Genomic DNA, 13,451 nt, shown 5'->3' with positions numbered 1-13,451 from the left:
TGTAGTCTACTGTTTCTAATATTAACGATCAATATCACTATAGAATATCAACTCAATTTTATTCCTTGCTTATTGAATAATGTTGAATAAATGAAATAAGCTGAATTTTGACCCTGAAAATCCTCATGGACTCTTTGGGAATTTTCCACCTCTTTGCCATCATACATACACACTACACATGCTCAAACAAATACACTCATACACAGTCTAAAACACAAATACACCTGTATCCCCTCGCAGCATGTACACACACATACACGCCTACTCACACAGTAATGTATACCAAAGATCACACATCACTCTACAGCTTTTATAGTGGCAGTAGGTTAGTTCCAGAGAAAGTAGATGTCATGCGAGAAATGTCCCAAAGACATTTAGGTTGAGATTTCTGCTACAGTAAGCAGACAGTAAGGGCATAATTTCCAAACTAACCCAGGTGTTTGAGGAGCCAAAAGTTGCCTTTGTATGTTTTTCACAAAATAGGTTGTTTGGGATAGCCAGCATGCACAAATTTACCAAGGTAAGACTAGTGAGACTGGTGATATATGATGACAAACAATGTACTTATTAGTTGCATATAATAATGCACATTTCAGCTCTGGACTCCCATTGGACCCTGCATGAGGTGGATGGAATATAGAAATAGCTTGATTTGGAAAGAAATATGGAGTATGGTTTTATGATAGTGTAGTAAAGTGTGGGCTTTAATGTGTGTCGTGTGTGTGTGTGTGTGTGTGTGGCTGTGTTGTATTTGGTCTAACCCCGGAGCAGACTGTTTCCTGGTGGATTGGCTGTAATAGAGCTGCAGGGAGGGGGAGGAAAAAGTCTTGACTCTGCTGCTGAGGGGCTGTTGTGGACGACCCACTATGGTGTCCAGCCTGGGTGGGGAGAGGGCACACACCTGTCACGTAACACACACTGACAGAACACCAAACACGCTGACACACACTGACAGAGTGGAGGATTCCCATCTTGATGTATGCATTCTAAGGATACAGACGGACTCATAGGTGCGTGTGTGTGTGAGTGTGTGTGTGTGTGTGTGTGTGGAAATGCATGTTGCTTTGTGGTGTTTTTGTTGTAAGTAGATGAGTGTGTGTGTGTGTGTGTGGAAATGCATGTTGCTTTGTGGTGTTTTTGTTGTAAGTAGATGAGTGTGTGTGTGTGTGTGTGTGTGTGTGTGTGTGTGTGTGAACTGTGGTGTGAGGATCAGTGTGTGGTGTGAACTGCATCTCACCTGGTCTGAAGACTCTTGATTCGACACAGCATGTCCAGGTGACCAGCAGAGTACTGCTCTATCACATCCTTCACATCGTACGGGCGCAGGGTCTCCTTGAACTTTTTCTTTGCTACATGAAATTTCATTATTCTGAATGAGAAGGAATCAGACACAGTATAATTGTCATGAAGTTATGTTCAATGAAGGACCTTCAACTTATTCTTCAAAATGAATCAATTTGTGATAAAAAAAAGGTCCATAGTTGGACACCAGAGGGCGCTGAAGGCTATGAATATTCCTGTCAAATGTGTTCAAGAATTTAAATTGAGCTGAGGCACATCACTTCTTGCTGAGCTAACAAAATGTAACCAAAATAGAACACACAAGCATGAACTCAAAACAAGTGTGAAAACAAGTGTGTTTATGTGCACCTGAAGAATCAGAATCAGAAGCACTCGACTACCCAAATGAATCACTCAATGCTAAAACTGATTATCTGACTATTGTCAGATTCTTAAAATGCCCACCTGAAATTATTTTGGATTGGAATGGAGATTGCAGACCAGTAAACTACTCTGGCCCGACCAGAGCTGGCCCTGGTGACCTCTGAATGGATTAGAGACAACAAACACAACCCTAAATTCTTATTTGATACCGTTTCTAACGGCACTTCACCCTACTTGCCTCGGGTGGAATGTCCCTGTACTTACTGTAATTCGCTCTGGATAAGACTGTCTGCTAAATGACTAAATGTAAATTACAGACAAGCCTTAGACATACGAACATGAACACATTTAGTCATTTAGCAGACGGTCTTATCCAGAGTGAATTACAGTAAGTACAGAGACATTCCTCCAGAGGCAAGTAGGGTGAAGCGCCTTGCCCAAGGACACAACGTCATTTGGCATGGACAGGAATCGAACCAGCAACCTTCTGAGTAATAGCCCAATTCCCTAACCGCTCAGCCATCTGATGCCAAGTCTTCCCCAAAATGCAAGTTGAGGATCAAACTCACTGCAATCGTATATCTATGTAAGCATTCCTCAAACTAATGGAATCATCTAAGTCCATGAGCTGCCTTCTCAACCCCTTTCCTGTCAAACTTTCCAAACAACTCCTCCCTTTTATTGGACCACCCATGCTGAATATTATTAATGGATCGATTGTGAAACAGCACTCCCTTGATTACTGAAACAGCACCCTGCCAAAGTAGTCAATGACTGACATTTGGCCTCTGATGCAGGTTCTATCCCTGTCCTGTTTCTCCTGGATCTGAGTGCAGCTTTTGACACTGTTGATCATCTCATTCTCTTCAAGTATATCGGGAACAATGATGAGATTTCTGGCATGGCACCCCTAATGGTTTAGATCATTTTTATCTGACAGATTGCGTTAGTCCACTTTGGTGGTCGTTCATCGGTGGGCTCCATTGTCGGATTCGGAGTAAGGCAACGCTCTTCCAAAAGGCACTTTCCTTTATTTCTTTATACATGCTGTTTTTAGGGTCCTCATTTGAAACTCTAGAGACAACTTTCACTGTTATGCAAGTGATACCCAGCTATTCAGTTCCCTGAAGTCTGTAGAATTACCAGATGTTCTAGAAACATTTCTCTGCAATAAGGACATGGATCGCAGCAGATTGCTTCCTTTTCAACTCTAATAAAACTGAGGTGCCAATTCTAGGGCAAGAAATCACAGGAAGAAGCTTTTTAACCTCACCCTGGAGTTTGAGGACATCAGTCTTCCCAAGTCAACTTCGAGTCTCAATACTTCTCCACCTCTGATTTGAATGCCATATTAAGAACATGACCAAAACTTATTTTATCCATCTATTTCACATTGCCAAAATAAGACAATTTCTCTTACAGGATGATGCTTTAAAACAAATACACACATTTGTTACACCTCAGCTGGAATACTGCAGTAAGATCACTAACTAGAACCAAAGAACATGTCACATAAGGACACTATCATCCCAAGCCGCCGGATATCTGGTGGTTTCCAACATCAAGAGGAAAGCTAAGGGGGGTAGGCCGTTCTCATCAAGAGCTCCTGTCCTCTGGAACGCACTTCCTGTGTCAATCAGAGAGACTGACCTATCACAACCAACATCTCAGGCTCCTTGAAGTGTGTGACATTGTGTGTGTAGTGTGGATGTGTAGCAGTGTGAGGCATGACCTTTCATGACATTGCTTGTCTGTATTGTACTGCTGGAAATAAAAAAAGCAAACTTGCAACATGGTTGAGATGTTTAACTATGAGTGTTGTATGACTGTTGAGGTTTGTTACTGCGAGTCGCAAGCACCCCCCCCCTACTCTCTGGTATGGGGGTTTGAGCTGTCCACATCCCCCAGATTACTGGTCTGCAAACATTTGGACCAAGTCATCAATGTGGACACTGGTCTATAATGCTGTTTGATAGACCACGCAGACCTGCCGGTTTCTACTTGACCGTCTTCTGGTCCTAGGCATCCTACACTGTCTTGTGGACCTAGACAGCAATGAGGACATTGGTTTGTAATGCCCTCCTAAGGATCCTGTGCTTCCCAGCTCTATAGCTTGTGTACTTTTTTCTTTATTCTTACTGCATGCTTGTATTCAGCCTATCACATCCCATCTCTGGAGGGGGGGATCCCTCACAGAATTACTCCTTCCAAGATTTATAAAATAAATCTTTCCTGGATGTTTGTCCTGATCTTTCTAAAGGGGTTTAGGTTGATTACAAGTGCAGTTCTATGGGCATCTGTGAAACCCTTGGTGACATTGCTTGTAAAAGGGCTATGCAAAGAAACATTTATTTGATTTGATTTGCTGGTTGGGCAGTAAATTGACAGTATTGTTGAAGGGGAAAACACAGATATTCTTTCAAATTAACCTTATACAAAACAATAGCTGCATAACTACTGCTGCAACATCATTCAAAAATGTTCTCAGTGTTTTGGTCTTTACCTTACATTTTTCATAAGAGGAACTACTGCTGAGGAGGATAATATTGATCCAGGTAAATGGATCTCTACAGTTGGATCCAACATGGCCCCTAATGGCTGTGCCAGTTGCTCGTTTTACTCACTGTCTAGGTATAAGCCCTGGTGACAGATGAGCCTCTGTAATAACAGCTCTGATTGAGAGCGTGTCAACCCGACACCCTGGGAAAGCCAGGGGCATGTCTCTGCTCCCACTACCAAGGGAGGAGGCCTGCTGAGGGGGCAAGCGGGGTGGCGAGAGAGGGGGTCCACTGGAGCAACAGCCTCAGGATGGGAAAGGTAGGGGAGGTCAGGTTAGGGTAAACAATCCCAGCAGGACTCACATGAGGTCTGAGAGAAAGCATGTAGGACGAGGAAGAGATAGGAACAGGGGTGAGAGAGATGGAGAGATTTGAAAAAGGTAAAGGGATGGAAATGAGGAGAGGATGGTCGACGTGGAGGAGACAGGAGGGATGAATAGAACGAGGAGTAAGAGGAGTCGAAAAGCGACCGAAAAGGGCGAGAGATGGATACCGTGAGAAAGAGAGCCAATCAAGGAATCCGATGAATGAAAGCCATTCAGACGAATCAAAGCGGGTCAGAGGATATTGTGAGAAAGTTCGATGTGAATAGACAGAGGAGGGAGTGAGCGATGGAGACGTAGGAATGAAGTGAGACCAATAGAGAAGAAGCAGAGGAGAAGTAATAGAGGCCAAGTGAGTAAACACTTAGACCCAGGAAGCAGGTGCCAGCTGGACTCCCGAACGCCAGTGAACCCCCCGGAACAATCTATCACCCTCTGCGCTGGGGGAAGAGAGTACCCAGTCACACAGCCCTTACAGCACTGGGCTGGAGACTCGCAAATGGGTAGATACCTGCTACTGAGAAAGACTACTTTTCAATCTGGCACAGATTGGTTATTCAAATGAGTTAAGGGCTCGATTAATTTTGGGGGAAAGAATAACAGACCCTGCACTGTCTTGCCAGGCCATCCTTGCTCAAATGTTGACTGTACCTGGTTTATTTGATTTGAGATTGATATGACATGTCAACAAACATCATTTGAATTCCTTGTGCGGTATACGTTAAAATGAGAAGATGCAGCTGCTCTGGTGTGAGTGTCATGTGCGAAGCGTTTGGAGACATTGTCTCCAAACTAACAATGTCTGTTTTTGGAGACATTGTCTCCAAAAGAGTTTTGACTCTTTTGCATTTGAGCTGCGTATTAGTGACAAGAAACTTTTTTTTTTTTTTTTCACACCGGAATGATTATTTATCTGCATATTGACAAAGAAAGGCTTCTATTTTATTTACCATGTCATTTGATGCCATATGGCGGCTTTACACTATTCATGTAGTCATATTTATTTTGCAGCAGGATCCTACAGATAAAGTGCCAAGACTCCAGACTCTGTCACACTGTGGTATGACGTCCAAAGAATCCTACAAACGGTTTATGTGAAGTCCCATAGGATGTGTGATGTCTGAAACAGGCAACTACATGTTCTATCTAGACCACATGTTCAACGACCGTCAATAGAACATGTGATGGACGACATTGATCAGCTGACCGACCTGACAGCTCTGATGACCGCCTTCAGCGGCGCCGACAGGTCCTCCACAGTCACATCACAGTGACAGCCCCTCTCGTCGAAGCCATCCTCGCTCCCCGGCGTGTCCACTGTAGGGCAGTAAGTAGGTGTGTAGGAAAGGGCAAAAAGTGCTGCAATCCAGTGCTAAATCACTGCCTATCTATGAGAACGTTTTAACTTTTATACTCATACTATTGGAAACATAAATTCTTTATGGATCTACCTGCCTTAAGATTTTCATGGTTTTATCAAGACAGGTTTTATGGTTGGGTCAATAGATTTCGAAGAAAAGGATTGAGAATTACTGTGCTCACTCAGCAGAGAAACAGAGAGAGCAACAGAGAGAGATGAGAGAGAGATACATATAGAGAGGGAGAGATAGAGAGAGAAGGAGGAGAAAAGAGAAAGCGAGAGAAAAATCCAGCCGAAAAGGCAATGTTCAAAATCAAAATTCTTTGATTTACTGTCAATAGGACAGGTGAGATGAAGTGCGTAGACACAAAGGAGATACAGTGGCCAGAGAGCCTGGGAATATGAACAGTTCTCTGCACCAGTAAAGTTCTATACAGAACATACATCCATATTGGACCAATCCTATCTAAATGATTCAATCCAACTTTGTGAGCTCATACAGCACACAGTCAACCCCAATAGTGATAACTATAATAGTGCTTAGGAACACAGGTCTCTAATGTCAACAAAAATAATTTAAACCCATCATGAATGCTTGCACACTTGCATGCTCACACGCTCACTTGCTTAATTGAGATCACTCTCACTCACACTCTCACACTTACACACACGCACACTCACACACACACACACACACTCACTCACACACACACACTCACCGTCAGGTGTAGCCGTGCGGGACTGGCTCTTGAGCCTCAGAGAGGGCCGGAAGCGGGTGCGGTCGTTGAAGCTCCAGCTCTTTTGCACCTTGGTGGGGCTGCTGGTCGTCTCTGCCCCGGGCACCTCGTTACCCGGGGAACAGCGGCGCTCGTTGACCGACGTCTGCCGACTCTTCATGCTCTGACCACGGGGGCTGGCCATTCGCACGCGCTCCTTGAAACTCAATTTCTGACTGGAGAGGGAGAGAAGGAGAGATGGTCAGTATGCGTTCTCCCGCTGAACAACAGAGGAAAGATGCAGAGCACAGTCACTGGGGTAGCACATCTCCAAAACACATGCTTTCTCCCATTCATTAGACCTCTACCATAGCGATAGGACAGAACACTAGAAAACAACAACTGTGTGTGACCCTTCGCTCTCTAATGCTAACTAGTAGAAACATTTAAATGTGCATTTAACCTGACCAATGGACCGTCTAGCTCATAGTGAAGTGTTAACAGGGGGAAGACATTATTCTCACGAGCTGGATGAACAAACTAAACATGAGTCTGCTTTCTGTAGCTCGTAAGTCCCATACTTAAATGAGACCTGGGGGGGGGCAGGGGTCAGGGAGGGGGGCAGCGGTCCAGAGGGCCTGTACCTCTGACACATCCTAAAGACCTCTGCTGCCATGGCAACAAGACAAGCATGCAAGCCAGCGGACGGATCGTCGGTGGCGTTTGAAAAAGAGCACGGCAGGCAAGAGGAATGGGGAGTCATTGGGCCAATCATCTGAGAGACTGAGCGGGAGAGTTCTGTAAGGACACCGTGTTCTCTTGGAGCGCACGCAAGTCAGCTTATGGGCAATTCTCATGGTTTTTATAGCAGTGATTAGAGAATGAAAGGTAAGTAAGAAGGCCAAGGGTCGTTTGAGGCAGCACGGGGTCATGCAGGGGTTAGGGTTAGTTCAGGCAAGCAACAACAATGTAACAGTGTACCGAAGGAGATTAGCAGGTACCAGCACACATATTTCAAGGTATTGAATGTGAACATCCCAAAGATACATGGCATAACTGTAGAATGCCAAGAAAAGTGGCTAAATTGAGGACTGGTTGGGGGGGGAGTGTAGAGGGGGGGTTGGTCTAAAAGTCAAGGCAGGCCACATTCAACAAGCAGATTACAGCAACCCGACCATATGTGGAGAGTAAGGATGCACATTGCTTTTGGGTGGGGGGGGGGGGGTGATCAGAGGGAGGCGGGGCTTCTCTCATCCTTTCCATGCACTGGGCAGCTAGTCAGGGGCATTCGCACAGATCATGTGACTGAGGCAGAGAGGATGCTGGGGTGGAGGGTGTGGGGTGGTACCTCCTATATTTCCGTGCGTTATACCTTCTGAAGAACCCCCTTTTTCTATGACCCCTACTCGAGCGAAGGATGGAGGGAGACAGACAGAGGAGGAAGGGGTTAATGGGGTAAGGAATGAGCTAAGGCAGCGAGAGAGAAGGCTGTCTTGTCAGAGCTAAAGCAAGATAAGCACGTCATATGTTCTCTATGGGTCTCCTCCACACTTAAGGCGCAAATTTTAAACGTTTAGCAGGGCTTGACCACAAGCTTACGACTATGTAAATACATAGTTATAATCAGAGTAATGACATTGTAGTTTCATACGCAAGCATGCAAGCACACACACACACATGGTGTACAATAGTCTCACCAATCAGTATAAAAATGTCATATTGAGGAGGGAGAGGAAAAAAATTACTTCTAAGATCTATGATTACGGCTCATAATTGCTTTGTGGCCAGCAGTTCCCTCCAAAACATCTTCACAAACGCTCACAAACGACCCTTCATAAAACAGGTGTGTCCAGAACCCTGTAGGTTTTAGAGTTTTCACAAACTTGAGCTTCCACTGTGTTGTATTTTACACTTGCAATACTGAAGCTTGTTAATGCGACATGGGATGAAGGACACTTCAATTACTCCTTTAATTGGTGGAATAAACTTGAGCACATGTAAAGGCTGGATATAATTAGGATTTCATTCACTCAGCTAATTGGGTTTGCCACAACAGAGGTTTATATGAGGCTCATTAAGGCATATGAAACACCATGACTTCGAAGAGTTAATTATAGCCGTTTTGTGTCTCGTGTGTGTGCTCTTGTGAGTATGAAAGCCTTTGACAGTATGCGTTAACCAGTGTGTTTTGTGAGTGTCTTTGAAAGTGGGTTTGCCAGTGTGTGTGTGTGTGTGTGTGTGTGTGTGTGTGTGTGTGTGTGTACATGCGTATGTCTGTGTGTGTCTTCTCTACATCTTCAACTCCAAAAGTCTGCCCTGGCACAGCAAGAAGAACCCAGATGTTGAAGCACTGCAGACCTACTGTATCAACAATAACCTAAACCATAATTAAAGTCACAAATCTATTTGTCTCTCACTTTAGCCCTCCTTCTCTTTTTCCTCCTCTCCCTCTCTCCCTCCATCTCTGTCTGCTGACCCAGACGGGTGTTTGATGAGTTATATAAATACCGTCCCAATGGAAAAAGCACGTCATGGTGCAGACATGGTACAGGCTCCTGTCCGAGCAGTGCGCGCACGCACACACACACGCACCCACACTCACAGACACACACACACAGAAACAAATGATCCAAGCTCCTGTTTGCTTGGAAAGCATCAAGATATACTAGAGAGGGGCACAGAGCCAAAGAAAGAGGGGGAGAGAGAGAGAGAGAGAGAGAGAGAGAGAGAGAGAGAGAGAGAGAGAGAGAGACAGAGCGAAAGAGAGAAAGGAGAGAGAGAGTAAGAGGGAGAAAGGGGAAAGGTGGGGGCACAATAAAGAACATAGAGGTTTCCGAAAAGGTCTCATAGTATTTATGATATGCACTTAACTGCAGTGAACAGGTAAAAGATCAAAATGGATCAAATCCTCATTACGGTTTAGCATTGTTTCCAGTCTCTCAAACGCGAGCTCTAGTAACTTAAGCTTGTGTCCTCTGCGAGTATGAGCACAGCCTCAAATGATCCCACAGGACTACAAATCCTTCCACATCTCATCGGTTATGACTGACTGATCGGTGTTCACTTTTCTCAGCGAGTGTTTGTGAGTGGAGAGAGCTAGTGTACAAACCTGCTCGTCGTCTCCCCCTGTTCTTTCCTTCATGTTAGTGAACGAAGAGAGGAAGACAAAGGCAGAGAGGTCAGTATACCTGTTAACAGACCCGTTGCGTGTTTCAGAGATGACGCAGTACAAAACACACCGTCAGGCAAAACAACAACAAGCGAACCACTACGGTCAAAGCAATCTGCGAGACAAACGGTGAGCTGGTTGTAAGAATGTTAGGGCTGGTTTCAGCTCGTAGGCATGCAAGCGGAGGCCATTCATGCTGCGAGAGGAAAAGCGACAGTTTGTAGGAGAGAGATGAGGGGGCATAGAGACAAGCTGAGAAGCTGGTGTTTCCTGTGCTTGCTTTATTGTTGTATAGTAAAGGTGTTTATGTGTGTGCTTGTGCTTCTGAGCGAGTGCGTGTGTGTGTGTGTGTGTGTGTGTGAGAATGTTAAAGCAGTGGATACACCTAACATTTCCGGGCTCATGTTTCCTGACTGTAAGTACCCAAATTGGACTCAACTGTAGTCTTCAGCCAAGACTTTCTAGAACATTCATTACATGTACTGTAAAATAAAGACTTATCTTAGAACCCATGAATGCCCTGACCTTCGGTTTATGTCAGACTGCAGTGCGGACCGAGGCAGCAATTTATTGAGCCTGAAGCAATAGCTATCCTATTAATGTTATTGGCATTTATGTGGTATTTGAAAAAACAAACATGTGCAGTCTTTTTGGATGTTCTGAAATAAATAGATAAGTTCAAGACGAGACGTGGAGAGAGGAGAGTTTTGGTGAGGCTTCCCAATAAAACAAGAAAAATGTAAACACTTGTTTTAACAATAATTTCAACCGTCTCTACATTCATCTCACAGTGTTATATTTACAAACAACACTGTTTCCCAGAATCTAAAATCCCTGAAGCCCTACCTCATTGTCTGCACAAGCCTGGAAATATTAGACTATATAATGACAGTGAGCTTTTCCATATATATATACACAGTATATGTTGACGCAAAAAGCCCCACAATTCCCAAACTCACAACAAAAGTATGACTCAACTGAAAATACATAAATACTGCAGATGTACCATCCACTAATATAGCACAGAAGAAGAAATGGAAAAACTAGGCATCAGCTACAGGCGCACGAATGAGGAAGACAGGCGAACAGCAGGGCAGAGCAGCGGCCATGACTGTAGTTTGTTACCTACTTTGCAGGACTGCAGGTATGCAACGCCTTCAAATGAGGCTTCCAGGTAGCTATGGAAACCGAGTTCTCATCAGCAGCATAACTACGCCAGACACACTACGTGCAGAGTCGACAAAAGGAACAAAAAGTACAGAGGAACAAGATGGAAAGAGAAGTGGCGAGAGGAACCAAGAAGGAGAAACCCAAACCAAACCAAAACAGAAAACAAGGCAAGGGAGGGAGGGGTGGATTGGGAGAGAGAAGAAAAGGAGGATGGGGTGAGAAATAGAACAGAAAGACAACAAAAGAAAAGAAAGAAAACGGTGATTAGTATAACCGGTCGTTGTTGATGTTTCGAGGCGTCGTGGGGGCGAGGTCTGGAGGGGGGAGGGTGGGGTGGGGGGGGGTCTGGCGTTGGCAGGGAAGGGAAGGGGTAAAGGATACATGCCTGAGGGGGGACAGGGCGCTTTGGTAGTGGCGCCAGGTGGCACTGAGGTAGGGACGGCCACAATCGGTGGTGTAGAGACGCCAAGCTGCCTGGGGTGGGAGGGCAGAGATAGACGCGCACACACACACACATATATACACACACACACATGTACACAAACACGTACAATCACACACGTACACAACAGCGATGGCACATACATGGTGAGGAAGTGGAAGGGTTTATGTGCATAGTCACTCTCAGTCACACATGCGTGCACAATCCCTCAAACAATTCACATAGGTGATTGTTGGGTCCATACTTGGCTCATCTGCAAAGAAAAAAAATTTATTAAGAAAAAAATGATTAGTATAGGACATTCAAGACCACCATTTTCTGCCTAACATGCATCAATGACCATACCGTATCTAGTAGCAAAATTAAGTTCTTAATAGGAAGTATACGTGGACTGGCAGAGCATTTCGTTTGTATAACAACCTGCAACCCATGAAGTGGACACATTTTGCCCCAAATCCACTACTTGTTATGCACAATAAATGAAAAAAAAAGTTTAAAAGCATAGACTAAAGTGTGCCATATATCTTTTTTCCCCACTTCTAAGTGACTATCTCTCAAGAAAAACCTATTATGTCAACACTAAATGAACGCACACAGACATGCACATATGCGTTGTGTTTGTAGAGATTTCATTCGAAAGTAATATTCCTGATCCTGTCCATTTGGTTGAGCTATGGTGCAGCCCTAAATCCACAGTGAGAATACCTTGCATGGAAACAGCTCGTAAATATCAGTGCTTTGTGTTTCCTTTGGACCAGGGATGGGACAGAGAGGCTCAGGCACATTTAGGCATCACTCACACACAAAAAGAAAAACACACATTTGTACACACATACTAAAGCATACGCTTACATACATGCTGTACACAGACACATTCGCACACACACTCACCCTCACACATACGCACACACGACATGAACACAAAGTAGCAGAAGGAGAAGTGGCAAAGTTGATGCAACCGGGTAGCCTTCCTGATAGGGAAAGAAATCTGTTAATCGGTGTGTGTTCGGATCTGTGCGAGATAGCGAATAAGTGTGTGATGGGGCTTGTACTTGAGTGTTTATTTGCATGAGTGTTTGTGGGTGTGTGCTTGTGTGTGTGTGTGTGTGTATCTGTGTACACCAGTATGCGTGTGTGACTGTGTATATACCTGTGCCTATGCATGTGTATCTTGTATCTGTGTGCTTGAATATGTGTGTATGTGTGTGTGTATGTGTGTGTGTGTGTGTGTGTGTGTGAGTGAGTGTGTGAGTGAGTGTGAGTGAGTGAGCACATTTACCTGGATGAGACTGGCAGCTGGGTTTCTTCTCTTCTCAAAGTGTTTCTGTCGGTGTTGCTCCTGCACCTTGAGAGCAAACCCAGAGCCCAGTATGCCCTGCAGACACAACACACAACTACTGACTGTGTGTGCATCTGGGAGTGTGTGCGTATATCTGTGGGTGTGTATGTGTGTGTCTGTCTGGGAGTGTCGATGTGTGTGTCTGTCAGCAGTGCACACAATCAGGGTGCACTGCTGACTGTGTGTGCATCTGTGAGTGTGCATGTGTGAGTGTGCATGTGTGCAAGTGCATAACTGTGAGCATTTGTGTGTGTGTGTGTGTGTGTGTGTGACTCACAGCAGGCAGGGCAAAGAAGGAGATCCCCAGCAGAGCGAAGCCAGCCGACAGCAGGCGACCCGTCCACGTCTGAGGGGTCTTATCCCCATAGCCAATGGTCGTCAAGGTGATCTGGTGTCACAGGTCACATACAGGAGGTGAAAGGTCATATAAAGATCACAGCGGCTTGAAGGACCTGCGGTAGCAGCTGTACTAAACAAGCGCCGGACGGCTGAACAAACGTCGGTCCGCTAGTGGGAGATCCGACAAGAGGTGACGGAGGAGGAGGAGGAGGAGGGAGGGAGGGAGGGAGGAAACACATGGGCGTGTCACACGTGTGAGTGTGTGTGTGTGTGTGGGGGGGATAACGTGAGACGGTGAGTCCGTGACCCTGAGAGACCCCACGTGTGTTTGAGGCCACGGAGAGACAGCGCGCGTGGGACAGTGTGTGTG

General features: G+C 45.2%; 1 protein-coding gene across 5 annotated transcripts in view; it reads right to left on the bottom strand.

Moving 5' to 3' along the window:
• kcnq5a (potassium voltage-gated channel, KQT-like subfamily, member 5a) overlaps positions 1 to 13,451 on the bottom strand; it is a 57,517-nt gene that overhangs the window by 4,410 nt on the left and 39,656 nt on the right. For 2 of the 5 annotated variants that reach the window (XM_084709250.1, XM_084709251.1), the window contains exons 6-13: positions 13,020 to 13,130; positions 12,683 to 12,778; positions 10,921 to 11,015; positions 9,732 to 9,758; positions 6,626 to 6,858; positions 5,758 to 5,863; positions 1,238 to 1,369; positions 762 to 878 (exon numbers count right to left, since the gene is read on the bottom strand). In XM_084709250.1, the coding sequence (XP_084565376.1) occupies positions 762 to 878; positions 1,238 to 1,369; positions 5,758 to 5,863; positions 6,626 to 6,858; positions 9,732 to 9,758; positions 10,921 to 11,015; positions 12,683 to 12,778; positions 13,020 to 13,130 (917 nt within the window). Of the gene's footprint in view, positions 1 to 761; positions 879 to 1,237; positions 1,370 to 5,757; positions 5,864 to 6,625; positions 6,859 to 7,970; positions 8,025 to 9,731; positions 9,759 to 10,920; positions 11,016 to 12,682; positions 12,779 to 13,019; positions 13,131 to 13,451 lie in introns of all 5 variants that reach the window. The other 3 variants (XM_084709249.1, XM_084709252.1, XM_084709253.1) reach the window with 3 other exon arrangements.

The sequence above is a fragment of the Hypomesus nipponensis genome, chromosome 11, assembly GCF_054491055.1.
Source record: "Hypomesus nipponensis isolate SF chromosome 11, ASM5449105v1, whole genome shotgun sequence".
Taxonomy (NCBI): domain Eukaryota; kingdom Metazoa; phylum Chordata; class Actinopteri; order Osmeriformes; family Osmeridae; genus Hypomesus; species Hypomesus nipponensis.
The sequence above is the reverse complement of the archived record's forward strand: the minus strand, read 5'-3'. Positions and strand labels throughout refer to the sequence as shown.